The sequence below is a fragment of the Bacidia gigantensis genome (assembly GCF_019456465.1).
Source record: "Bacidia gigantensis strain McMullin 20006 chromosome Unknown contig_255, whole genome shotgun sequence".
In the NCBI taxonomy this organism is placed as follows: domain Eukaryota; kingdom Fungi; phylum Ascomycota; class Lecanoromycetes; order Lecanorales; family Ramalinaceae; genus Bacidia; species Bacidia gigantensis.
Window position 1 is genome coordinate 789136 of NW_025408605.1, and position 26910 is coordinate 816045.

General features: G+C 47.9%; 11 protein-coding genes across 11 annotated transcripts; 5 read left to right on the forward strand and 6 right to left on the reverse strand.

Annotated features, from left to right (window-relative positions):
• Positions 1–238: 238 nt before the first annotated feature.
• Positions 239–2160, reverse strand: KY384_006948 (uncharacterized protein; the record flags this gene model as incomplete). Its single annotated transcript, XM_044815441.1, has 5 exons — positions 239–334; positions 390–482; positions 537–1372; positions 1421–1885; positions 1974–2160. 5 exons carry the CDS (start codon positions 2158–2160, stop codon positions 239–241), a joined length of 1677 nt encoding a protein of 558 aa, XP_044667315.1.
• A 320-nt stretch (positions 2161–2480) lies between these two features.
• Positions 2481–4186, forward strand: KY384_006949 (uncharacterized protein; the record flags this gene model as incomplete). Its single annotated transcript, XM_044815442.1, has 3 exons — positions 2481–3014; positions 3135–4031; positions 4082–4186. The coding sequence occupies 3 exons, from the start codon at positions 2481–2483 to the stop codon at positions 4184–4186; spliced, it is 1536 nt and encodes a 511-aa protein (XP_044667316.1).
• A 1457-nt stretch (positions 4187–5643) lies between these two features.
• Positions 5644–6369, reverse strand: KY384_006950 (uncharacterized protein; the record flags this gene model as incomplete). The annotated part of the gene is made up of 1 exon (XM_044815443.1): positions 5644–6369. The coding sequence occupies one exon, from the start codon at positions 6367–6369 to the stop codon at positions 5644–5646; it is 726 nt and encodes a 241-aa protein (XP_044667317.1).
• Positions 6370–7662: 1293 nt separating this feature from the next.
• On the reverse strand, positions 7663–9294 carry KY384_006951 (uncharacterized protein; the record flags this gene model as incomplete). Its single annotated transcript, XM_044815444.1, has 2 exons — positions 7663–7805; positions 7854–9294. 2 exons carry the CDS (start codon positions 9292–9294, stop codon positions 7663–7665), a joined length of 1584 nt encoding a protein of 527 aa, XP_044667318.1.
• A 746-nt stretch (positions 9295–10040) lies between these two features.
• Positions 10041–11126, forward strand: KY384_006952 (uncharacterized protein; the record flags this gene model as incomplete). The annotated part of the gene is made up of 1 exon (XM_044815445.1): positions 10041–11126. The coding sequence occupies one exon, from the start codon at positions 10041–10043 to the stop codon at positions 11124–11126; it is 1086 nt and encodes a 361-aa protein (XP_044667319.1).
• Positions 11127–13127: 2001 nt separating this feature from the next.
• Positions 13128–15281, forward strand: KY384_006953 (uncharacterized protein; the record flags this gene model as incomplete). Its single annotated transcript, XM_044815446.1, has 1 exon — positions 13128–15281. One exon carries the CDS (start codon positions 13128–13130, stop codon positions 15279–15281), a length of 2154 nt encoding a protein of 717 aa, XP_044667320.1.
• A 256-nt stretch (positions 15282–15537) lies between these two features.
• Positions 15538–16649, reverse strand: KY384_006954 (uncharacterized protein; the record flags this gene model as incomplete). The annotated part of the gene is made up of 3 exons (XM_044815447.1): positions 15538–15975; positions 16039–16556; positions 16628–16649. 3 exons carry the CDS (start codon positions 16647–16649, stop codon positions 15538–15540), a joined length of 978 nt encoding a protein of 325 aa, XP_044667321.1.
• A 383-nt stretch (positions 16650–17032) lies between these two features.
• Positions 17033–19333, forward strand: KY384_006955 (uncharacterized protein; the record flags this gene model as incomplete). Its single annotated transcript, XM_044815448.1, has 1 exon — positions 17033–19333. One exon carries the CDS (start codon positions 17033–17035, stop codon positions 19331–19333), a length of 2301 nt encoding a protein of 766 aa, XP_044667322.1.
• A 610-nt stretch (positions 19334–19943) lies between these two features.
• On the reverse strand, positions 19944–21023 carry KY384_006956 (uncharacterized protein; the record flags this gene model as incomplete). The annotated part of the gene is made up of 3 exons (XM_044815449.1): positions 19944–20167; positions 20222–20245; positions 20312–21023. The coding sequence occupies 3 exons, from the start codon at positions 21021–21023 to the stop codon at positions 19944–19946; spliced, it is 960 nt and encodes a 319-aa protein (XP_044667323.1).
• A 382-nt stretch (positions 21024–21405) lies between these two features.
• On the forward strand, positions 21406–23430 carry KY384_006957 (uncharacterized protein; the record flags this gene model as incomplete). The annotated part of the gene is made up of 1 exon (XM_044815450.1): positions 21406–23430. One exon carries the CDS (start codon positions 21406–21408, stop codon positions 23428–23430), a length of 2025 nt encoding a protein of 674 aa, XP_044667324.1.
• A 706-nt stretch (positions 23431–24136) lies between these two features.
• Positions 24137–25988, reverse strand: KY384_006958 (uncharacterized protein; the record flags this gene model as incomplete). The annotated part of the gene is made up of 4 exons (XM_044815451.1): positions 24137–24878; positions 24954–25706; positions 25765–25786; positions 25973–25988. 4 exons carry the CDS (start codon positions 25986–25988, stop codon positions 24137–24139), a joined length of 1533 nt encoding a protein of 510 aa, XP_044667325.1.
• Positions 25989–26910: the final 922 nt, after the last annotated feature.

A 26910-nucleotide genomic window follows, 5' to 3' on the forward strand; every position in this document is an offset into this window, starting at 1 on the left:
CTGTGACCTATCTCAACAGGCGACCAAAATTGGTATTCCTCATAATTTTGAACATCTGTCGAAACACCTGTGTAGACCAGTACGACTCATGAAAAGAGCGACGCGGCAAACAAAGTTTTCACCCTGCCAAAGAGCATGAACAAAGCATGGACAACAACAGCGAAGGCAGATAAGCAAACCTCGAGGGCCGATTCTCACAGGCCAGAATCAGTAAACACTATGCTACATTGACAGCGAATCATGTGTAGATGCTAGACTCAAATTTTTCGGCACTGAAAAATTTCGCCGTTATGGTGTTCCCATTAAAGATCCGGGCCTCAAGAGCGTTCACAGCCTACAAGACGATCAGCCTTCCACTTTTCAACAGAGGCTCGTGTGGTTATACTTACCCTAAGAGCAGAAAGCGAACTCGTGAACTTGACGAAGACAGGGGCTTGAATAGGACTGCTTCGATCGATGAAAACGCGTTCTACGCGACCATACTGCATTCATCAGTCAGGGTCTTCTCAAAAGAAGATAGAGATTTCAAGAAGCACCTTCTCACCACACTCTTCGCCTATCTCCTGCATCAAGCCACCGTCACCCACCTCTTTGTCAATGTCCATACCTTCAAGCATCCCTCTCAGAACGATCACCTCACTCATTGTCCCAAACTTGCCCTCCTGCCCTGCATTTCCACCACCCTGCCTCTTCCCTCCAATGATCTTGCCAGTACCTCCGGGACCTACGAGCCCACCACCTTCAGAGTCAGGCTTCTTCTTTTGCTTATCAAGCTGCACGCGTAGCGGTGCGGTGATACCTGACCCACTGGCTCCTAGACCAGAGCCCTTAGACCATCCGTACTTGGACATCAAGCGTTCTGCGAACCCTTTTTGCCCAGGACGTAGGGAGCGAGGCTCGTCTTCTTCGTCTACCTGAGCGGCATCAAGTCTTTGATCTTCATGGTCAATAGCATACTGGAGCTCGGCGTCAGTCGAGGGTATTTCTGGAGGCGGCAGGGGGAGATTATAGCGAACGGGAGCTCGAGATATTTTCGCCTGGGATGTTGCGACACCTTCCGGTGGAAACGCTTGAAGGGGCTCAATTGCGGGAATTGCGAACGACGGATGAGGAGGTAGCAGTACTATTTCGTTTGGTGGAGACGGAGGAGCAGCCGTGGATTGGAAAATTCCTTGAGCTGAAGGGTGCTGGTGTTCAGCCGATTGCGCAAGCCGCAGACGTCTTGCGTATGCATCCTCTCCGGTGGCAGCATCAGACGGCTGGATGAGCTCGATTGGTGGAGGAGGAGGAGGAGGTGGTGGTGGTGGTGGAGAATGGTCAAGAGCGGGCGGTGGCGGTGCGAAGGAGAGCGTAGCAGGAGGCGCAAAGCGATCTTATGAAGGGTCAATCATATGCTCAACCAATTTGAGAGGGGGCGTACTTCTCGTCCTTGTATCTCCGGATTCACCATCACTACTCATGTCACTCGACCAAGGTCGAGCCATTCGGTGGGTATATAGTCTATCCTTCCACTCGCGGATTTCCAGAAACTTCTCGTCGCTGTTCTTGTAGTCCTCGTAGACGTTTGGGCGTGAAGGATCGTAGATGTCATCCCAATTTTGTACAGCATGCACCTCTTCTTTGTTCTTTTTTCGCTTTTTCTTGCCTCCTCTCTGCCGCTTTTCAACAGCATAGAATCCATTGACATCGTCATCATCACCATCTGCTGTCCAATCCGCTAAGCTTGTCTTTGGAGGTACTTTGAAGGCGGCTCCACTAATATCGAAAGCGGCGTCGGAGGTCTCAGCTGCCGGAGGCTGGGTAGGAGCTCGCTGAGACGTTCCTTTTGTCTTGACTTTTTGAGCGGAGACCTGCGGTCTTTTGGTAGGCTGAAATCGTAGAGCGGCTGTTCATAGCAAAGCAACGGGGTAACCGTGAGCCAATCCATCTCGCTAAAATAATCATGCTTTATTGGAAAGCAGACTGATATCTACCAGAACTTATCTGTGACTTTTCTGCAGGACCCAGATCAGGCTGCGTCTCGTTTGACGGGGGCTGCTTGTATACTACTGGAGCACTCGAAATTGTGCCGGGCACTGCGTCGGCGCTTTTCGAATTAAGGAGATTGGCGTAGAGCGAAAGGCCCGATCGACCTCTCTTAATTCCTTCATCAGATGTCATTGCTGTCACTTTACCAGTCTTCTCTTAAGGGGGCGTCGTTCGGTAGCAATAAAGACTAGGTGAACGACACGTTGGGAGCTTCAACTTGACAGGGCATCTGAGCGATGCTTGTGCGCTCAGGCTGCCACGGTGAATGGTACCGTATTCTAAAGCGACTGGAATGCACCCACCTCTCTCTGATCAGAGACTAGGGTACACTGGCACTGACGCAACTACATGTAAGGAAGGATCAAAACACGATGCACTCACTTTATGCTTACTGCATGATTTCCTGATTTTGATTATCTCCTTGAGCATCATTCTGAGCTGAATCTAGAACAATGGCGACTTTAGCTACCACTATCCCCTCGTCAAGTTCTGCTACTGCTATCATAGTTCCTGCCAAACCAAAAGCTTTGCATATCACTTATAGTCAGCTTCGTTCTCACGTTTCGCAATTTCAAAAAGGGCTTGCCGATGTAGGCATAGGACCTCAAGCTGCTGTATCTATTGCTCTACCGAATTCTTATGAATTCATTATCGCTTTTTTGGCGGCTTCATGGCATCGCGCGATTGCTGCCCCGTTGAACCCAGCTTATAAGGAAGAAGAATTCTCGTTCTACATTGATGATCTCAAATCCGCGTTGATTCTTGTTCCGAAGGACGCTTTTAAGGGAAACGGAGCCGCAATACGTGCTGCACGCAAGTACAATGCCGCCGTCGCTGAATGTTACTGGAACGGGCAGCAAGTCGTTCTAGAGATGAAGGACCCCGGTTTACTATTCGGTACTGCAGTTCAGCCTATTCAGCGGGCAGAGCCAGATGACACAGCTCTAGTACTTCACACAAGTGGCACAACAGGGAGGCCAAAAGCGGTAGGCACGCGGTATCTATCATTTCTGTACTAGGGTGAAATCGCTGATAGGAGGTAGGTGCCTCTGACACACAGAAACTTGACGCGAACTATGGGTACGTTCTCCCTGATCATATAATAGGTCTGTGAGACACTGACAGAGATGGTAGAGAATATTAAGGATACGTATCAACTTTCGTCAGCCGACCGCACTTTGTTGGTTATGCCACTATTCCATGTGCATGGCCTTCTGGCCGGCTTTTTGGCTCCGCTATTCTCCAACGGATCTATTATTGTTCCACTTCGGTTTTCGGCTTCCGACTTCTGGGATAATTACATTGCTTATGAGGCCAATTGGTATACGGCTGTACCGACGATCCACCAAATACTGCTTCGCTCTTCGCCACCTAGAGAAATGCCTCCAATTCGCTTCATCAGATCCTGCTCGTCTCCCTTGGCACCAAAGGTTTTCCATGATCTAGAGAAGGCTTTCAACGCACCAGTATTGGAAGCGTATGCAATGACAGAAGCTGCGCATCAAATGACATCAAATCCATTGCCGCCATCCAAGAGGATACCGGGTAGTGTTGGCATTGGCCAGGGAATGGAGGTGAAGATCTTGGATGGTGAAGGGACAGAGATGGTCCGTAACTACGAGGGCGAAATTTGCATCCGGGGAGAAAACGTCACCAAAGGTTACCTAAACAACCCAGATGCAAATATGAGCTCTTACACCCGAGATGGTTTCTTTAAAACTGGTGACCAGGGAAGGCAGGATGGGGATGGATACATCTTCATCACCGGCCGCATCAAAGAGCTAATCAATAAAGGGGGAGAGAAGATCAGCCCAGTGGAGCTTGACAACGTCGTTGCTCAACATCCAGCAGTATCTGAGGCAGTGACCTTTGCGATTGCTGACAAGATTTACGGTCAAGATATAGGCTTAGCAGTCGTCTTGAACGACGCTGGTGAGGTTAATCCAAATGACTTGAAGAATTGGATCGCTCAGCGAGTCGCAAAATTCAAGGTACCGAAGGAGGTAAGCAGCTCGCGGTTTTTGCTCTACGTAGAAGGCTTACACACATCCAGGTCTATGTTACTGATGTGATGCCAAAAACAGCCACTGGCAAGATTCAACGAAGAACCGTCGCAAATGTGATGCAAAACAAGCAGAAGCCAAAAGCCAAATTGTAGATACTCACCTCTGCGTCCATTTTCTTGTAAGTCAAGAGCTACATGCACAATTATCACCTGGGTCTGCCAAAGCTCTCGTGCAGTTCGTAGGCGAATATTAGCGAGGCGCAGCATTCCTCCGTTCACTCCACCTTAAGAGTTCAGGCAGCAGCTTTCACAGCCGCCCATACGATCTCAACTTCTCCATCCCTTGCATCTTGCGGTTTTACTTTCATCACTTTCTGAAAACTTTCCCACAACGAAAAATCAAAGTTCTAGCAACTGTTGCTTTGCTTTCCTAACTAGTTCGATAAGTATAGGTCCTGCAATGTCTCTCAGCCACAAACAAGGAAATGGATCTGTTTGTCAAGTCCTCCGCAAAGTGTCGACAGCTTCAGCCGGCCTTGGTCTTTTCTTAAATATAGTCACTATTGCAAATAATGCAGTGTTGGGTTGGCATGGTCCTTTGGTTCTGAGTGCTTGGGCTTTTCTTCCCGTTCGTCTCCGTGTAGATTTCCCGTGAGTTTTGTTGCTGATCCAAGACACAGCTTACCTTATGCATTGCGATCAACCATGTGGACTTGTATATCACTAAAAGGGGCAAGAGGCAAATACCTAGAGCTCTCATGGCGCTCGCCGACGCCGTCGGTTTTGAGGGTTTCTTGGCCATTCTGATTACGAACGGCATCATGGTGGAGATCAGAGGCTCGCAGGCTCGTCGCCACCAGAGTGCAGTCTTGCTTTTGGCTTACAACTCTGTTCCATGGATCATTTGCGCGTAAGACTAGTCCAAAATGTTTGCGGCTCAGTTGCTAACAAAACGGAAGCGCAATCCACCTTTTCGTAATGCTGCAAGCTCTGGCAGTTCAAAGCACACTCAAAGAATGGATCCGAGTGAATGCGACATGCCCCGATTGCCGCCAGCATTGGATTTCGAAGACTCGAAATAGTAATGATTCGGCTGAAGGTCTGCTGCAAGAGAACGGCGAATATTATGACGAAGACGCCGGCTGTGATAGAAAGGGGCAGATATGCTTCGAAAATGAAGCTTGATGACCAGCGCTATAATTACGCTGTCCGACATATCGAGACCAAGTAGTTGACGACTTGCACGTATGTAAACGACGACTACCTGTCGGACACGGCAATTTGAGTGGCGATAAACCTCCTTTGAGTATATGTATGGTCTCCTCGACCCCAAAGATAACGCTCTTGTATGCGGAACCTTGATTATAGCCACGTCCCTGTTCATCTTCCAACAATGTTGATGGGAGTTCAGCAGAGCCTTCTTACTGAATATTCACATTTTGATGCGAGCATATTCTTGCTCTAAAGATAGTCTGTCATTCAAACAATTGCGACCAACTATGGAAACTCATAGAAGGTAGCGGCCATGCAATTTGTGATCACAGTCATGATTTACGTAGCATAGAACAATCAGGATTTGAGTGTCAAGCTGCAAGCTTGACAAGAAACTTCTAGGCAGTCGAATTCCCGAGATCTAGTCGTTGGATCACAACAGCAACGATCTCAGACCAGTCACGCATCGCTCCATTGCCTGTGTCTCCACAAGCGAGGGTTCTCTGCACTGGCCTGATCACCTCAATCCAACCATCTTGAGCAATTTCCATGCCCCACTCTCCTTCAAGAATCCGGAGATGCTTCTGGGTGACAGGATGCATCCACATCGCAGTGTTCATGGCCGGGGCGACAATGATATGTTTGCGAATCCCATCAATTAGCCCTGTAGTGTCCCAAGCCCGAACAACTGACAGCAATAGATTGTCAGCTAAACCTAGGCTCATCTTCGCGAGAGAATTGGCAGAGAGTGGAGCAACGACTAGCAGATCTGCCCAACGACGAATTTCAATATGCAAGATGGCGGCACCGCGCACCCATGGTTCAGACCATTCGTCTCCATCAAGATAGACGCCGCCGACGTTAGGCATACGACCAATTTCCGCCAGCGTGGGCTGTTCAGCGCTTTGACCTTGAAGAAACTCATGTGCGGACGAAGTGAGAATGAGCCGGATAGAGAGATCGGGACAATGGGAGAGCGCATGTATAATATTGGGGATTTTGATCGTAGCCACACTGCCACTAGCAGCCAGGAGTAGATGCTTCTTTCCATCGTTGACATAGTCCGCAGCAAGAAAAGGCTTGCCCGATGGCGTCCAATTGACCGCAGTGGCGTCTGATGGCATGATATTTGTGTACTTGAACTGTTTCGGATGTGGAGGTGTTATTTGCAATCATCGCTCGAGTTTGCTTCAGAAGGGCCACTACTATTCACATTTGGTCCCGCTTGGGTCGGTTTTCCATCGATACGCTAGAACTAGTTCTAGGCTGCTTTGGGGGAGATTGGTCCAGGTCCACCAGGCCACCGAAAGCCAGGACGGACGCCCAAGTAAGGTACCTTGAGCTCTTGTTTCAAGGAATTTTCGTCACAAGCAAAGGAAGGGGTTCTAGATGAGAATAGATCTTAGACCTGAGAGTCGAGGTAAGGTGTTGCTATTCTAGAGTCTATCCCTTCGACTGTTAGGTGCCTTAAATCAGGGGTATTATCATTATTATGATATTTATCTATTATAAGGCCCTCAGAGTATATTGACGGCTTTAGATATATTGAAAGACTTAAAGTCTTATATTCCAAAGCAATTTGCAAGCTTAAAAGTTTCATTTCGTCGTTGCTACTTTAAGATTTTTATTATAATTTAAATCGAGTAGTTAATTACTTTCGTTTATAGAAGTCTCTCGTGGAAAAAACATCTAAAAATTAATCTCTTTTTTTTTTTCTTTAAATCTAAAAGAATGGTTATTAGAGAACTTATATTTATGGTTTCATATTACTAGTATTTAATTAATATTTAATGTTGCAAAATTTCAAACTTATATTTTAATAGTAAAACTTTTGCGCTCGTGGTAAAAACAATAATACTAACGGAACATATATTAAAGAACATATAGCCCTTGTTAGATAGCTTCCTAATCGATTCTGGACGACTAGTAATGATATCAAGGAGCCTGATTTTGGTGTAAAATTACCAAGATTCTAAGGCACCTAACAGCCGAAGGGATACAATGTATACCCGATCGGATTGAAAATCCTCTTGTGCATCATGGTCTGAATGTTAGTATGCCCGAGATGCATGATAGACTGATGCCTCCGATTATTACATTGTCATGGGCATTGGCGATTGTCGCATTGAGAAAGCGGGCAATATCATCTCCAGAAAATTGACCGCACGCGTGCAAAGTCATAAATTTGAGATCATTTAGCACAGGGCAATTGAAAGTTTTCTGAAGACACACGCATGGCAGCCAAATGGTAAAGAGAAATGAGGGAGAGCAGTAAAATTGCACAGAATCGAGCGACAGTCGAAGCAAACGCGGTTTGAATTGATGGAAGGCTTGAGGCCTGGCCAGTTCAACATGTTGATCTCAAGCATGATGCCGTTGTGAACTTCCACCAAATCACAAGGCAGATACTCTCGACGCTATGCATCCAATTCGCCTCTTCGTAAAGCAAGCAATGTCCGAACATCAGTCACATATTGCAGAGCCTCCAGAATCGGCACCAAGTGAAGAAGGTCATTGTCAGTAGGATCATTGATCCACCCTTCAATAGGTATCGCGTTATCTGCAACCTTTTAGATAGATCTCGATCTCAATAGGAGAGTATACGAACCTTCGTGAAAGATGTAACTCAACGGACTGTTATCTAATATCATGACTCTGCTTAGATCAGGCTCAATCGAGCTCAGATCTTTGATGTAGGCACCGTTTCTGAAGGTACAGTGCTGCCGATAATATCGGCCGGAGAAATAGTTTCGTTCTTGCTCGAGCCAATCGATGACAGGATCAGCGTACTCTTGGACCGAAGCCGTAAAAACAACTAGATTATACCATTTACACACTTTTCGAAGGAAATCATCGCAATGGGGCCGTTTATGTACGTAATAGAGGATGGGGTGCTGAGGGCCCAAAGTTGTGCCTGCGCCATATCCAACAGTTGTGTTCAATTTGACCTCGACCATGTGACCACTACTCATCCGGCCGCCTTTTGCGAGACTATGAATAAGGGTCTCGTCAAGATCTATCACTAACGTCTTCTGAGCAAGCCGGGATGAGCGTGAGGGCTGCGTAGAATATGATGGCTGCCGAGGAGGAATCAGAGGACGTGGCGGAGCTGGCAAACGAGAGAAACCAGATGATTTGACAGATGAGACCGGCGAGGTTGGAGATTTGATTGTCCTTACGGTCAAGGAAGGTTCCACGCGGCTTCTAGTAGACCCTTTCGCGTCTATCAACCCACCTGCGGATTTTTTCTGCTTACGTCTCCTCGTGCTTTCTTCATTGTTGTGCTTTATGCGTGTCGATCGACGATTCTGCGGCAGTTCGTCAGAGGAGGACGATGTATGAAGATGTAAATGTCTCGTTTGAGGCTCATTTGGAGCACTGGATTTCTTTCTTGACTCGGGATTGGATTCGGACGAAGGCGTTGATAATTTGCCGCTCTGCCTTTTGGCCCCAGTTGAGTTCGGTGCCACTTCTCTTGCCCTTGTCTTACTTCTGGACCCAGGACCATAAGTCTCGCTTGATCCCGAGAGACCAATTGCCTGCGCGGTTGACTTCTGCCCATTACGCTTAGGCACCAACTTTCCAATCTTCCGGACGGGGAGGAGGACAGAAAATCTTCCTTTCTCATCTTGAAAGCTGCCTACTAGGTAGACAAACGGAGAAGCTAATGTGGAAAGCACCCACCTGATGGATGTTGTCAAGGCATGAACAAGGCGTTTCGCAGCAAGACGCAGCCGGCCAAATGTGGAAGAGGTTCTCGTTGCTGCTAATTGCTCCCTGAGGAGGGGAGTCTTCTCGTCGATTTCCAGCTGTGACGATTCGATGACCGAGCCAGACTCATCCAGCTCGCTGTATCCTATCTTCTCATCCTCCAGTTCGCGTTCTTTTGGAGCTTTCCTCTCATGCTGACTCGAGCTGCGCTTTGGTTTCGGCTCTGGGGTTGTCCTATTCAACGTGCCATCTGAATAAGATCGCGGCCGGTCGTTAGAAGTTCTGGAGGGGACATTTTGTCCAATTACGCGCTCTGATAATAAGTTCAGAGAGTTCATTGTACGCAACCAGCCATGAAGATGCAGCCGGAGGTGGATGTAGACAGGGCAGCCGGGCAGGAATGGGACTATTAAGGAGGAACGGCAGCCTTGTTACCGTAGGCTATGGAGCCCATGGGGCTTTAGTGCCTGGGAGAGCTCATGAAGCGGTTTGAGGTTTAGGACGCTCTTCCGGTCCTGTTCTTGCCGTAAGCCGCAGGTGAAGATCTCCCCACGGCAGTAACCGCACAGCGGACGCTAAGGACTAGTTTCGATTGTTTTGGATTTGTATATAATTCTAGGTCTACCTTAGCTTTACCTCTCTTCAGCTTGGCATATTCTTGAAACAACTCGAGTAGATAGTTACTCATCTGACCCTTGGCTCAGTGTGTTCTAGATCAAGATATACCGTGCATCTAGTTGTTTTTGAGAACCTCCGCCTCAAGATGAGTCAAACCTTAGGAGGCAGACCATCAGAATTCGAAGCATTTCGGGACCGTATTCAGATGGCTGATGTTTCCGTGGAAACTTGCACAGATTCTCTCATATCGTAATTGAGCGTTCGGAGACCGTCATGATGCAAAACTAATACACTTAGGCTCGTGAAAAAGCGTCAAATACGGGGGTCAAGAGACTGTGCGGAAGCGACAGCGCTTCTTCTTAGTAGAGTTGTAGAGACCTTTGATCTCCAGAACGCCAATGAGCTTATGAGTGAGGTAAGACGTGTTGGGAGAAGGTTGATTGCATCTCAGCCCCGAGAGTTGGCCATGGGCAATGTTGTGAGGCGAGTCCTTGGTATCATACGAGAGGAATTGGACGAGGACCGCGCAGGAGAGTCAGGCGAGTCGAGTGAGAGTCAAATGTTCAATTCAGCGGGAACCAATTCAGGTCTACATCGACCTGCACGACCTTTGCCCAAGACCGCTGGCCAGGCACTTACTCACGAAACACAAGCTTTACTCGGCGAATCTAATGCCCCGCCGACGAAAACGTCTATGTTGAGCCTACTGTCCCATTCGCCATACGGTGAAGTCTCTCACGTAGCGCAAGTAATTGCCATCCCACAAAGCCTGCTCCTACAGGAAGGTAGATCAACGGGCGCTACCAACGCTGCGGATGACTTAAAATCAGAGGTCGTTGAGGGGATCGATGAGCTCCTTGATGAGTTAAGACAAGCTGATGACCAAATCGCTACATACGCTTTGGAGCAAATCCACTCTCGGGAAATAATATTGACAAATTCGACAACAAGGACAACCCAAAAGTTCCTACTCAAGGCAGCTTCCAGGAGAAATTTGACGGTCATACTGGTGGAGAGCTTTCCAAACAGTCATCGTTCGGCGTACGAGATCCTAACAGGGCGCCCAAAAGGTAATAGTAGGAGCGGGGAGCAGATGAACAGGGCTCTGACCGCCGCTGGAGTCACAGTCATCTTTGCAGCTGATTCGATCGTCTTTGGCCTAATGACCCGTGTCACGAAAGTCATACTTGATGCGAACATCATCTTTGGTAGCGGGAGCTCGGTGACCTTGGTGGGGAGCAAGCTTATTGCTAGGGCGGCGAAATTGCACCGGTCGCCAGTATTGGTCCTTGGCGGCGTCTACAAGATCAGCCCTGACTATCCCTTCAATGTTAATAGCCTGATGGAAAACGGGGAACCGTCGGCAGAGGTCTCCTGCATGGATGATTACTTGCCAGGAGAGATTGAGGTAGGCAAGCCCCTGTTCGACCACATTCCGGCGGATTTGGTAGATTTGTACATCACCAACGTAGGCAGCTATGCTCCCGCAACGCTGTACTCCGTCGTAAACGACCACTATCGAGCAGAGGACACAGATCTAGATTCAGTATAGGGCGAGGATTCAAGAAACAACTCCAAATTCGCTTTCCACCGCTATTTGTGAATCATCAATCGCAGCTATGGCTCTTCAAGTCCGACAACGATACCCATGGCATCGCGCATATGGCCCTGAACCTGATGTGTTTTCCGACTGCGCGCCAACCGGAGCAGTTTTGACTGAACTCGAAGAAGCCGATGTATGACTATTGGTCCCCGGAGCATTGTCGTCGCCACCAGTGTCAGCTTGGTGGCTGATCTGAACATTGAGAGGAGACCCTCCATTTGCAAACGTCATCGTACCTCCGTCAAACCCTTTCTGCCCAAGGCACTCTTGAATGAGCTCCGTGACCGAAAGAACTAGATCGGCTAAGTTGACTAATCTATCTGGTCCACCTCTGGGGCTCACATCAATGTTGATGTTACACTCGGAAAAGTTAGAAACGGCGGGGCAGCTAATGTAACCTTGCTCCAAGCCTTTCTGTGGATCAGATGTGAAATAAGCCGATAGATTTGGGAGACTAGGCGATATGATTTGGAGGAGAGCGGCTTCGCAATGGGTTTGGTTCAGATGGACTGCAGACGACACTCGTGGAGTCTGACAGGCGATGTCATCCATAGCAGTCGTATTGCTACCGAAAACCACGTTTGGAAAGATTAACAAAAAAATCAATACATTGGAGGTGTCCACTGACAATCGATGAAGTTGCATGATTCGCTTTGGAATACCAATAAATGTAGGAACGGTCCACGACATAATGTTAGAGCATACTGAAATCATTCAAAGAACAGCTTCTGCAGCATGTTCGATCAACAGTCCTTAAATATGCTCATTTAAGCGCACAGGGTTTTGAAATCATGTTTCATCTACGACGTAAATTTTCACCTTTGCTTGGTGCATCCGATGATCTTAGAATTATCCGCATAGCCGTCCGCGGACATTGAGCACAACATCGTAAGCTAACGAGAGAGGGAACTGTGTCAGACGGATCTACTATGCATAGTCAGTAGGCTTCTCGGTTGAGTGTGATCTTGCGTGTTCAAACGAAAACAATGGATCAAAATCAGCTCTTTTCAGTCTAGAAAACCCCTCATTCTGTGTTTTTCCGAGGCTTCACAAAATCCGCTGAACACTCGACAAAACTCAAAGGCGAAGGACCGAGCCAGACAACGATTATTCAGCGAACACACTGTACCCTTTTGCCATTGACAACGCCTCACAAAATTCTGTGACGCTGTTCCATGTAAAGGGCCCAAGTTTGGTAATTTGCACATCTTATACGGAGACTTGCCCATAAGCTTTAGACAGTCTCCCTTGCTTATGTACTGATTGTGAATGCCGCTCGGAACTTGCAAGAAAGCTTGTCTTCGTCATATACAACAAAAAGAGTAGAACCATATGGCCACAACAGTCGGACCTTTTACCAATGCTCATCATTTGACCTGCGAAAACGCATAATATAGAACTAATGACAACGTACCTATTTCGATCTTTAAGTATAGCTGCATCTGTGTTTGAGCATGGAAATCTGAATGTCTTTCGACTAGATCGCGATCATTTGCACTCAAGTCTACGGATGTAGCGGTCCTACCTCGAAAATTAGTTTCCGTATCAAAACGCGCTCTAGTAGAGCACGGTATCGTAAGTTAAAGTTTATTCGAGCTTCACACTCTCCAGACTACCCCAATTATTGCTCTGCAGCAGGTTTTCCTTCGCCGACGTCTGCAATGATTTTGATCTTGGTCGGTGATGGACTTTTTGAAATCTGCTGTAGCATCTGCAATCTCCAAGGACCCTCCCTTTCCGTACAAATTTGGCGATAAGGTCCCGCTCGATCAATCTATTTGGGCTTTGCATAACGGAACAAAGCGAGTGTGTGTATACCGAGACTGGCTCAATGGCAGATGACTAACCCTAAGGTCTCTTCAGGAAGATGGTTCGGCTTGCAGTATTTTCACTTTTGAGGTTCCCAACAATCGCTCTCATCTACCACTCGCCCGCAATGCGGTTCGCAAAATGCGAACACTTAGGCATCCAGGAGTGATTCGAGTTTATGACACTGTTGAAACAGATGCATACATATATGTTGCAACAGAAAGGGTAGTACCACTCACGTGGCCCGTGCGTCGAAAGAATTTGAGCGAGGAGACTCTGAAATGGGGCTTGTATACAATTGCAAATACACTTGCTTTTGTTAACGACGAAGCGTCATCGGTACATGGAAATATAAGACTCTCTTCAATATTCACAAGCGAGAGTGGTGAATGGCGAATCGGTGGTTTGGAGATCCTAAGCTCAATGAAAGAAGATGATGCAATCATATACAAACACGGGTCATCAATCCCAAGCTGTCACATGTATACCCCACCAGAAATCGCCAAAGCTGGCTGGGAAGCTATGAAGCGCAATCCTTTGCCAGCTCCCGATGCCTACGGTTATGGCATATTGATTTTCGAAGTCTTCAATGGCAACACTATCTCGAATGACCAAATTGGCGTTACGAAGAGCCTCCCTCCCAGCATGCATCAGAATTACAAGAGGCTTTTGACTGCAAATCCCAAGGTTCGGCTGAGCGTTTCTCATTTCAAAGATCAGGGAAGACGTAGTGGTGGCTTTTTTGAAACCCCACTTGTCAAATTGTCAGAGGGGGTTGACAACCTCGGACTGAAAAGCGACGGTGAACGTGAAGAATTCTTGGCCGAATTGGATGAAGTGGCAGACGACTTTCCCGAGGAATTTTTCAGCGTTAAAGTCTTGCCCGAATTACTCAAATCAGTCGAATTTGGAGGCGGCGGCCCGAAGGTCTTTGCGTCTGTGATGATGATAGGAAAGAAGCTTTCCAGTGATGAGTGGAACAACAAGCTGACGCCAGTCGTTGTCCGACTCTTTACAAGCCCGGACAGAGCCATTCGGGTATGTTTACTGGACAATTTGCCCAACATGATTGAGCATCTTCCCCAGAAAATAGTCAATGACAAAATCTTCCCTCAGCTTGTTACTGGCTTCACAGATGTTGCGCCAGTGGTTCGCGAACAAACAGTGAAAGCTGTCCTTACGATCATTTCAAAGCTCGTAGACCGAACAATCAACGGAGAGCTGCTCAAACATCTTGCCAAGACTGCAAATGATGAGCAGCCTGGTATTCGGACGAATACAACGATTTGCATGGGCAAAATCGCTCGGAGCCTGGGTCCTAACACGCGGCAGAAAGTGCTTCTAGCCGCCTTCTCACGATCGCTGCGTGATCCGTTTATCCACGCCCGAAACGCCGCTCTTCTAGCCCTCGCAGCAACAGCAGACCTTTTTGGTGAGGAAGACTGTGCGACGAGAATTTTACCAGCCCTGTGCCCTTCCCTTATTGATAAGGAAAAATTGGTCCGCGACCAGGCCAACAAAGCATTCGACATCTATTTGCAAAGAATTAAGAAACATGCGAGTGGTCTTCCAGACAGCGTATTGCCTTCTCCTAATGTGATCAATGCGAATGGTATCACGTCTCGTGTGGATGGCCCACAGACTGATTCGTCCGTCTGGGCAGGATGGACAATATCTTCTTTCACGAACAAGCTAGGATCCGCAACTGGCGCTATGCAAAGTAAAGCCCTGCCGCAGGCCCCGCCCACCGAGCGTTCTTCTTCGGTGCCACCAACGGGGATCAAGCCGCAAAATCTTCCCAATTCTGTTTCAACTTCGACCATACATGGACAGGTGCTCACTGAAAAGACCACTGCAGCTTTGGCTTCCAATACTGCCAAAAAGCTCTTGCAGGATCCCGAGGCAGACCAAGAGGAGGTCGACGAAGCATGGGGAGAACTTGCTGAGGATTCATTCTTCGATGCAACCTCAGACGCTCTAGCCCAACCAGAAGTCGCATCGTCTGAGCTAGTCGCTTTCGATGACGGTTGCGAGCCCGACTTTGAAGGATGGTTGAATGCACAAGCCCAGGCTAAATTGAAACCCAAAGGACCATTACCAAAAGGAATGTCTAAACCCTTGCCTGCGAACCTTGCTAGACCAACAGTCATCAAAAGCACAACGACTGGAAGCATTGGATCGGGCGTCGGAACAAAGAAATTGTCCACGACTACATTGCGTAAACCGGTGTCAACGAAAGAGGTTGTTGCAAAACCGGCTGAAGTCGATGATGATTGGGGTGACGCTTGGGACTGAGTTGATTTTGCGGTCTATTTTGAGCATTTTATGAGTAGTTTTGGCCGCATCCAGCCAAGAATGCCCATTACCTCACATTAGCTAGTTCTTCATCTAGTGTTCGCTGCATCATTTGTGAAATCTAAGACATTCTGAACGTTAAGCATCGCCATAGCCGCGTTTTCTGGGGTAACGTCCGAATCCACCATTGCGCCAACGCTCACCTGTCCCATCATTAGATATCTTGTAGCTGATCGTCTTCGCTGATAATGTGCCTTTATCTTTCTGAATAATCATTCAAAGCGACGCAAACTGCCCCCCTGTGGTGCCCATTGTACTGTCTTATAACATTCTGAGTCCCGAGCTCCCACAATCTTGCATAATGATCACTACAAGCGGTGACCAAATACGCCGAGTCGGCACTGAAGGCACAATCCCACACCCATCGCTGGTGACTGTCAAGGCTCATCTGAAGGGGAAAAGCGCCCTCCTTCCTACTCTTTGGAAGATTCTCGCTACCCTTGATGCAATGCGGAGCGGTTGGGTCTACGCTCCAGATTCTAGCGTTGTGGTCAGCGCTACAGGTAGCAAGCTGACGAACATCAGGTGATAGTAAAACGCGTGTAATATAGGCTGTATGTGCTTGAAAAGAGGTGATGGCTTGAATCGTAGTGACATTCCTGGTCTGAATCATTCGCCAAACATAGACATTGCCCTACCGAAGCAGCAATGTCAGTGGTGACGCTTAAACCGTTCGGGGGCTAGACCTTCATCTTACCGAATTGTTGCCAGCACAGAGAAGACTCCCGTCAGTGGCGACCGTGACACTTGCCATTGAGACATCTTCCTCGGGGTAAAGCTCCTGCGCGCATTTGTCCTCTCCGAGGTCCCAGATCTTGACACCACCAGCTCGGTCGCAGGCTATCAGCTCACCCTGGTTTGGGTGGATGACTACATCATTGACGGCACACTTATGGTCGTAGACACGCTGGATAGTTGCGTCTTTAGTCTGCCAAACTTTCACAAACCCATCCTCAGAGCTGGTGACCATCCACTTGCCTTCACAGTGGAACTGAACGCCTGTGATGTTTCCAGCATGGCCGGAGAATACCATTACTGGTTGTGAGTTCGTGGACTTGACATCGAAAAGTTTGACATTGTGGTTGCCAGCAGCGGCAAGATATCGTTTGTCGGGTGAGATGCAAAGACGATTGACCTGGGAGTCAGGGTGTTGGATTGTACGCGAGCAGATACCAGACAAAGCTTCCCAGAAACGAATCGTATGATCGTAACCGGCTGCGGTGGAGAGTTAGCTCTTTTGAGAAAGCTCACACAGCTTCACCAAGCTCGGGCTCATATGTCCTGACCTGTACAAAGTATTACACTCATGATGCAGTTTGAACTCAATGCGATGGAAATATTTTCCATACAACCGCCAACCCGAGCATCTTACCCACAATTTGATTCTTCAGTGAAGAGACGTTCTACAAGAAGCTTCAGAGCTAAATTGCTGCGGTTTCCTGTCTGTCCTACCTTAGCTTGCGTTAGCAAGGCTGTCGCTTACATAATCAGAATGCCGGTTGACCGCGCGCTTGTAACGACCGTCATTACTTGATGATGGCAATCCCTCAACACAGTCGGTATATTTGAAAGCACAATAGATTTCCAAACTTGAGACTGTGTTTGTTTTCTCAAAGCTGCAGATGATTCCAGATCCATATGAATTAGAACTAGTGGGGTGACTGTCCAGCGCCGGCCTTGCCTGTGAAGCAATGAGTAATTGTATGATGCATCGTGCAATGGATTCTCCATCGCTCAAGAAGATGAAGGATGCCGAGAGATTGCGAGAAGGTACTTATGCTTCTTCCGCTGAGATTCCAGGCAGCAATACTGCAACTCATGACTTGGGGCTTACACTTCTCCCTGGGTCACAGATACAGGCGGATGAGCCAAGATCCAAAACATCGCAGATCGACCGTGGCTTGATCTCGAATCTTGCAGAAGCCGCAGAACTTGGGAGGACATTTAGTCATGGATTCAACAGTGTGCCGGAAAGCGCTGGTACCTGTGTTCCAGGGCACACCATTTCGCAGCGCCTTCATGATCTCACACATGGAAAGACGGATACTGCTATATATCGACTAGGGGAAGAGGATCAGCATCAGACTGACCTCTCTGATGCTTCCGTGGCCAGAGCCTTGCAATGCTCAAGCCATACAGTCTCGCTTGTAGAAAGCGATGCACCCCTTATGAGGGAGGCTTCTGGTTCAAGTGTCAGGAAGGTTCCTGCCATGACCAGCCACCTGTTTATTGATGAAAGTGAAACGGCGGGCCGTGGCAAAGTGGCTGGTAATAAGCTGCCACGACGGCATATGAGTCAATGCCATGTTCCAAGCCCAGCGAGCTCTAAAGAAGCTCGCAAATTTCGACGCTCTTTAAGTGAACCTCCGCATTTGAACCGGCAGCAGAACCAGGAAATCTTTTGGCATCTCAAGGTTCGCGAAGCCATCGACGCTTTGCAGCTGACTGCAGGATCTCGGCCTACCCGCAGGAAGTGTCGTTCGTGGACTAAGCTCTATCCCTCAAGTAGAAAAGCAAAAATTCAACACTCCAGCCCCGTCGAAAAACTCAGCCCATTGTCACCAAAATCAACGACGCGGCCCAACACTCTTTCGCTCTCACATCCTCTTCATGACCATTCACAAAATCTTACCAAAGATCTAATGAGACATTCTGATCACTCAGCAATGCTAGCATCTAACTCAACCTCGCATTTTGCGGGCGAAAACGCAACCGTCGACAACTCTTTCGCCCTGGTCAGCGTGCCTCAAAATTGTAGTCAAGCAGAGGCCGGGCGATCATTACAGAATTACAACACTTTTCAACCACTTGATGGGGATCATTCGGAAAGGCCACAATTTCTTCCATTTCAACACGCAGAAACGTTTCTCTTACCAGACGAAGGCGGTGTACATAAGATCGACGGAGAGGAAAGCTCCGTTAGCCACGATCACTCTTTCAGTGTCGCTTTTGACTATCCTATGGACCAGCCCGGCCACGAAGCACACACGGCCGCGCGAACGTCGAATTCCGATCTCCAATTAGACTTCGCGTCTTCGTTCTGTGACCGATTTCTTCAGGACGTCTCGACAGAAAGTTCCATTGCACCAACAGTAGAAAATCAATTTTCCTCGAGCTTCGCTTCTCAGGCCTCCATCCCTTTTCTCCATACAGCAGGTGACAGTCATCAACAGAATGTGCTTGGTTCTAAGGCCCAAATTGACAGCAATCACTTCTCGAGCCCCGGAACACGCAAATTATCCAAAAGTCAACGTAAGCAAAGCTCTCTACTTCGACACGCAACTCCATTGCCGGAAACATCTGGAGAAATTTCATACGCAGAGCTGAAGGCGCTTTTCCAGCTAGAGCAACAAAAATTTGTGGCGCTGGAACATACTCATCGGCGCCTTACAGGATCTTGTCAGACTCTCAAAGATGACCTCCGCGCTTTCAAGTCTTCACATCAGAACGAAATTACAGAGCTTAAGCGCAAGTTAAAGGAAGCCCAGAAGAACGCAAAATTGTTTGAGAAATTCAGGCAATGTGTACTCGACACCAAGAGTGAAAGCGATATGTGGAGAAGCAAGGCTATTGACATCAAAAGCCAATGCGACAAGTGGAAAAGCAAGGCTGATGACATGAGAAATCAAATAGCTTTGATCGCGCAAGGTAATGAAGTGAACAAGCAACAACATTTTGAGCATCAGTCAAATCCTCGTGCTGTTTCGCATCTGGTCACAGACAATTCAGACCACACATCAAAGGTCATGACAATGACAAATCCAAGAAATATCCATTTTATGCACCAGACTGAATTAGAGCAGACAGCTTTGAATGGGTCTGGTGTTACGACAGCAGACAATAACAATGACTTTTTCACAACGATGTCGGACCCTGATCTGCCTTCGGCAACCTCAGATTTCCATAGCTACACGTCGGACACTGATCTCTACGCCATGCTCGAAGGGGCGATCTCAAAGCTGGATGAGGAGAGGGCGTCATCAAAGGATTGAATCAGAAATAAAATCCCCTTGGCCCTATGGCAAATCAGGAAGTAGCGCAAAGGGGTAGATATCAGGCCTGTGAGAGGGAGGTTGCTTGGTATCAGTTAATATAGCGTGCGTATACCCTTTGAACCAAATGCATAACTTGATCCTCTATCAAGATTGCGCAATACAAAATTTTTTATTCCTAATGTGACTTCGTCTTCTTCAACATATCGTATATCGAACGTGCAAAATTTCCGAGCATGTAACTGAGCCATCCGACTTTTATTTGACTTTATGCTATGAGCTTATTGCTATATGTGGTGCCTTTGAGTGGTTCTCTTGGGGCATCGGGTATCGAATACCATTAATCATACATTATGGGGTTTTCTCTCGACGCTCTACTCCCAACGATCCTGAGCGTTTTTGTGATTTTCAGCTTTGCCAAGTGTTGATAGTATATCACAGCAGATTCAATAACAACTACTGTCTACGCTGCCCATATGTCAGAATGGCGCTATCGCGAGGTTAAACGGAGAGATAGGGCCAAAGCGCGAGGTTACTGACACAATTTTCATCTGATATCTAAAAACGGTCCATTCATGATACATCGTACAGGCTTGCAACCTTCATTCACTCAAAGTTGTACGTCATCATTGAGGATCCTGACTTCTTCGCCAGGCTTGAAAGCAGGTAAGCCAATGTATGGACACCCGTCGCAGCGAAAGGCATCTCCAAGGGCACAGTTTCCACAACTTCCAACCTTCCCCTGCACGGTGAAATCAACTTCAGCTAGATCATCGGCTGTCAACTTAGCAAGCTGTGAGTCGGCATTCGAGCGTTTGACTTGGTCCTCAGCTTCTAGCTTTTGAGCAAGACCACAAGTGCAATCCTTGCATGCCCGGCGCCGCTTACCGTTCTTAGGCCGACACTCTGGGGCTGCAAGAGAGTCAACAAACTAAACTTCGAGGCGAGGTTCAATGCAGAGGGACACAGGGTACGTACGTTGGACGACTGGTCGCTTCATGTCCTCTTCATCCAACAGAGCGTTTTCATCAATCAGCTCGTCATCAGAGTCTTGAGCGTCGACGTCGGGCTCCCCCAGGTCATCACTAAAGTCCACGAACCCTACGCCGGCCGGGATTGTTCCAGTCAAGGGTCCGTTCTTCCTTTTACCGTTAATGTTCAAGGTCACAGCTCCGGTTCCGGCGGCGTTAGTTGTTGCTTTTGTGTTATTCTTCTTACCAAGTCTTAGGGGAACTGATCGTGTGTCATGCAAAGGCCTCGTCATTTCGTTGCCCTCGATAACTAGACCTGAAAGGATTGCTTCTCTCCGTTGGTTCTCATTGTCAGGGAATCTTCCCCATTGGCCTTGTATTTTTCCTCCTGGTTTCAATGACTTGACTACCCTTTGGAGAACTACCTGTGAGAGTAGATCGCTAGTTTCCTGCTGTTGGTCCGGGACGCCTGCCAGCAAAAGTATCACATCGTATGTAGACTCAGGAAGTGATACTAGAGCAAGTGATAAGCGATCAAGCATCTGGATATCTGTCGTGGTTCTATCATGAGCAGCGAGCACATTCTCTAATCTTTCTGGATGCGATGACAGCGAAGGTGGAGAGAGTAGGAGGGTGCGGAGGGTGGCGGAGGGCGCTGAGGGCTTCGATGGGGCAAGCGAGAAGTCTGAGGCCCGATTTGAGACTACTGAAGGCGACATGATAGGTAGAAAGTAAGGATGTGATACTGAGTGTTTGAAGCGTTGAAGGTTGTCAACGTTGACAGGCTTCCACAGGGCAGTTTTACACGATGTGAGGCCTATCGATAAGAAAAACCAGCCACGCCAAGCCATGCCAAGCCAGCCCGCCTTTTCAATTCTCGCGTCGGACATGGATATTGTCCAAGGATTAAAAACCAACAGCAATCATGGCGTTCAAGATGACTTGAAATTGGCAGGTCACCACCTACTCTGCTCATCAGAACATCGACAAAGGCAAACATGGCTCTCTCTCATCCCGTCAATGCCTAGTCTATCGAGCAATTTCAAGCATCCTTAGCTGTGACTAGTCAATTACCAAAGTCATACTCAGACTACTTCGATAATGGCAATGGTGAATGGCTCTCTCAACCATGCAACGCCCAAAGTCAGCGAAGACTCTCTCCCAAGGGGCCATACTCCGCTAGCGCATTCAGCGCGCAAGGTGATCAATCATTCGTATTCACCATATGCCTCTTCTCCTTCGACAGATAGATTTGGTCAGGTAGGCTATAAAGATAGCATCGAAAAAGCTCGCCGTGCCAAAGCAGAAAATGAGCTCAGTCTTCACGAAGAACGCATGCTGCGCGAAAAGGAGGAGGAGGTAAAGCAAAGAAGAATGAGGCTAGAGAGGATTGACGCTGCGCGCCGCAGGGAAGAGGAGCAAAAGCGTAGTGGAGAGGAACTTGGAGCCCAGCTCCTTGAAACATTGAAGCAGCAGGTGACCGCGAGAATGGAAGCTCAATTTCGAGACGCAGTTTGGGCGCAGGCTGAGAAAGACCAACAAGCTTGGTATGAAGAACACAAGCAACTGGAACAAATGAAAATCAAAGCAGCCTGGAGGACGGAACTTGAGCCGGTTGTGAAGGCGCAACTAACGCTTGATAACATCGCCGAAGTCAAGGAGCAGCTGATGACGGACTTGAGACTTGAAGTCACGAGCACACTAAGGGATCAGTTCGAACATCAAATAGAAGCAGAAGTCAGGCAAGACCTTAGAACGAAACTGACTGTTGAGGTCCGCGGGCAAATCCGTGATGAAAACACTTCAGCCATTATCGATACCCTTCGCCATGAGCTCCACGACACAGTATCTGAAAAACTTCGAGAGGAGCTTAGGCCACAAGTGATTGACGAGCTGCGCGAGGAACAGATTCGCAATCAAGAAAATGAAGTTTCTGCTCCTCCAGTGGATGATGGCCCCCCACAACCCGACAATAACTATTCGCCACCGCAATCATTGCAGAATAATGAACTTTCGCCCCAAAATGATACGGAGACGCTCCGTCACCCAGACCTTGACGAGGTAGCTTATCCGGAATTGATGACTGATACACCCCAGTCGAAGGCGAGCGAGGATGCAGACTTCGATAACATAGCGAACGAGCCATTTGGAGCAATTTCAAGTGATCACACAGATGAGAATAACGCAGACATCACACGAGCGGGTGTTGTTGTCCAAGGTGAAGAATCAAGCCAGGAAGTGTTCGAAAGTGCGCCTTCGAAAGCTAATGCAGCTAGCTATGGAGACGAGGAACTGAGGAGGGCGAAGACGCCCAGGCTCGACCAAAATCAACATTTCGACAACGGCGTTCTTCGGCTCTCACATCCAGCATCCGCGGAAGGACAACGTGACGCTATTGATGCCGATATGAAATCCAAATACGTTGATTTAGACGAGGAAGAGGAATCTGACGAGGAGTCCGAAGAGGGTTCTGAGCGAGAAGAAGTTGACACTGCACGGCAAACAAGTTCGAAGGACCACCGTTTTGATCCAGCAGTCCACGACATCAAATTTTCCTCATCTCCAGCTCCACCCGTTCCCACATCGGCTATAAAACGCTCTTTGAGTGGAGTAAACGACGCAGACGATCTAGATCCACCGAGTGCTAAGCGACCACGCAACACGAATGTCGCCTTCAGTAGTAAGATCAGGTCTAATCGCACTTCCGACGACGGACTTGTCGATGAGAGTGACTTAGGGAGTGAAGAGGATGGGCTAGGAAGTGAAGTCGAGGATGCGGGTGAAATGGAAGCATCCGAGTCTGAACTCGGGGAGATGCTTGGTGTCGAGGACGACCTTGACGGACAGCGCCCTATATATCCACGTTCCGACCCAACGGATACCGGCTACTACCTTGACGATGATGATAGTGAGGAGGACGAGGAAGAGGACGAGGAGGATGAGGAAGAGGAAGACGCCGGGTCTGGCGAGCAAGAATATGCGACTGCCGCTCCCCTAATTCAGTATACAAATACTCAAGAAACGGCAATTGCACTTGACTCATCTGACGATGAGGCTGAAGGAGATACCACTCTGGTCGAAGAGGGTGGGTTCATCGCCGTCAACAAGAAACAGTCCGTGCCGTGATTAACATCGAGTTCATCATTAGAGTCATAGAAAATAGCGAGGCGTTTGCGGCGGTCATCTTCGCGGTCTCCAATAATGGGGACTGCATTGTACTAGCGAAGATACCCGACTAGGCAAGGTTTTCAAGTGTTTTTACTGCTGACTAAATGACCATCAAAATCACAATACATGCAAGCTCTGCAGCTGTCCATCACATGCGTAATCTGGCTATTTCCACGTCATCAACAACTTCTACTGCAGATTCTTCAGAGAAAAACGAAACGTAATTTCGACGTTTACAAAGACCAGGAAGGCGCTCTCGACTCCTCGAGGGGTCAACATTTGGACTCCATGCAACGGGAAGCCGATGATTTCCATGAACAGCAAGTCAATCTCAATTTAGACACCGAACGGATCCAGATCATTCGTAGTTGCGATTCCTCTAATTGAAGTCTCGTCTTTTCTTCTATTGTCCCGTATTTGATGAGCTAAGAGGTGTGACACTTTGGGGGGTTTTCTTAGGATTGACCCTACATCCTAGACTCAATCTTGGAGCCTAACCTTCCATGACAAGAAAATGCTTCTGATGCTGCACTCAGCCCTGGCCATGTTGATTCTTTGACCTCTCCTTCACCTTTACATACTATGTGACTCAGATAGATGAACACAGGTTTGATGAAAGCGGAGCTGCGAATTTTGGACATCCAGAGCTAGTCTTGAATTGCCGTCATACCCGTCTTCTAAGCCTGAATGGCACTTTTGCTTTTGGTGGGAGAGTACCCAAGCCGTAGAACTTCATGTCCGGCTTGACCGGTTCTTCATTTGGCCCTGTCAATTCGACATCGAGCATAGAGAACACAATGGCGAAGCCTAGAATGATCTCTTGCTTAGCAAAATTGCGACCCGGACATTGTCGATTACCGCCTCCATAGGGAGTCCACGCGCCTGCTAGACCGTCTAGGGAGAAGTATGGGCCACCAGACTCATTGCGAGGCGTCGACGTCGATAAACTTGGCCCCCGCCTTAGACTCTTAGCCCGCAGTGGCCCACTTTCTGGATCATTTGGGAAAATGAGGAATCTCTCTGCCCAAAATTGATCGAGAGGGTGAGGACCAGCGCCAGCAGATTCTGTAGATCCAGTATTCCAAATCCGTGAGTCTCTACCAGAGACATGGCTATCGACCGCGATGATTTCGTTTCTTGGAATCGTGAAGTTGGCAATGTCGAAGTTGCCATGGGTAGCACTTCGTATAGTGAAGAGCGAGGTGTACAACCGCAACGTCTCTGCATACATGGATTGCAAGAAAGGCATGTTGCATAATGCTTCGCTGTTGATTAAGGGGTTGCTATTAAGGCTTGACGAGTAATCAGATGCCATGACTTCCTCCAGAGCTTTTGCCAGCACGTCCGGGCGTTGAAGAGCCTCGTACATCATCCAAAATATGGCAGGAATAGAGTTGCCATTTTCTCTGATAGATCATCAGTGAAGTACTCAAGACCAATTCCGAAGCAGGGGGCTCAAAATCTACAATAATAGTACTTACGCCCAAAGCAAGCCAAGATCTTGTGATGCCAGAGCATCATCGTCCATTTCATTAAAGTTTGAGAGATATTCTTGGCGAGCCCGTATAAGAGGTGAACCGTAAAAGCGGTCGTGATCGTCTGACTCAATGGAAGACTCATCAAAGTTGTCTCGAGCATATCGATGCCACATTTTCATGCCATTGAGCAGCTTTGATCGATTTTGGAAGGCGGCTGGTACCAGCCATTTGGGGTAGCCTTTGAAGAAATAGTAGATGTCCTCATCGAGTTGCCACAAGTCATTGCCAAAATTTGGATTCTGATCTAAGAGGACTGGTCCACACATCGACTCCACGGCCGGGCCTATCACTAGATCCTGGATGAAGCGATACAGATCCTTGCACGGGATCCATTCGGAACCGAGATCCATGTTATTGATCTCCCTTCCTAGCAATAATGAGAATCTACCGGCCATGCTCTTTAATCCGGTTCCATTAAAAAAGCCTACAATGGCCTTCCTGTTCTGATAGTAGTAGCGGTTTTTTACCTCAATTCCGATACTAGCAGGATGAGGTTTGGGATTGATGCCAGAGTCGTCAGTTTCGTAGATGTTCATGGAATTTTTTGGAGTTGCAAAAAACCAGCTTAGGGAGAAAGCAGTTACTACCTTAGCGTCCAGATCCTTTGACCGCCACAAGGTCAAGATATTGTCTGAGCCAGTGACAAAATTGATCCGAGTAGTCAGGAATCGTAGAGCCACTATTCCAGGATTGTATCTACTTCTAACAGCAAAATTAGGAAGACTTCTTGTTCAAGGAATTTCATCAAGAATACTTTTGAGACTCCCGAATGATGCCTGTATCGTGTAAGAAAGAAATAGCATGTCCGACAGCTGGAATCCAGTACGGGGCCAGTGGCGGCTTCATCTCTCTGCAAAACGAACGAACGGCCGACGAAGAAGATAGCGACGTCAAAGCATATGTGAAGACTAAAAGCAGGCAAACGACAAGAGGGAGAAAATATAGTAAGGAAACGAGGTCACGAGCAGGTTCTGCCATGACAGTAGGTGTCCTTTCGAAATTCGATACAAGGGTGAAGGGATCTGGAAGACCGACAATTTAGAAGATGCTCTGGAACACAGGGAATATAGAGCCTTTAAAAGCACAGTAGAAAGGAGTGCGTGACACCAACAGCTTACGGCGTCCAAATCTCATAGACCGAGGGAAAGAATAGTAGGCTACCAGAAGCGTCTATTCAGTAGAGATAGGGATATCTTAGATCCGCTATAAGTTGCACTAAACCTTCGGGGACATCTCGTGATGGCTCAGATGCTGCGTGATCTAAGCCAACAGGGCCTAGATCATAGAAGCAAGATCGTAATACATGAGCTCAGTGTTTCGTCGTGCTCGACTCGCTCTGACTGAAAGACGTCGTTCGGCTAGATCACGGAAATCAAAGACATTACCAGAAAACAGTCTCCATGGAAGAGAAAGTCCCGGAAACAAGTTTGAAGCTGGCGCAATAACCTCAAGCGTATCTAGTACGAGGTCCAAACAATATCCAAGAGACTCTCTTCGACATACATACTTACAACGGAAGCATCGTTTCTGCTGGATATCAGATGATCAACTGAAGACTCTTCGAATGATCGGCTGGACACCTTGTGACAGGGAACATCCTGCTCCTGTATGTCGATAGGGAACAAAGGGTGTTCTAGAATTGCGAATGGGTCTGGGCAAATGGACACAGAGTTCGCATTCCCCATTTCGATTTCAAATATCTGTCGAGGCTAGTACGTATGCTTGGTTATCATAATGAAGAGAGGAGACGACTTGAAGCATAAGCACTAACGACCAAAGTACTCTCAAAGCGAGGGCCATATCGAGCCCTGAATGAAAACTTTGCCAGGGGTGTGTGGGCACGTAGTAGGCATCTTAGGGCTATGTGGAGTCCTCTAAGATAGGTATTGGCATGGTAGAT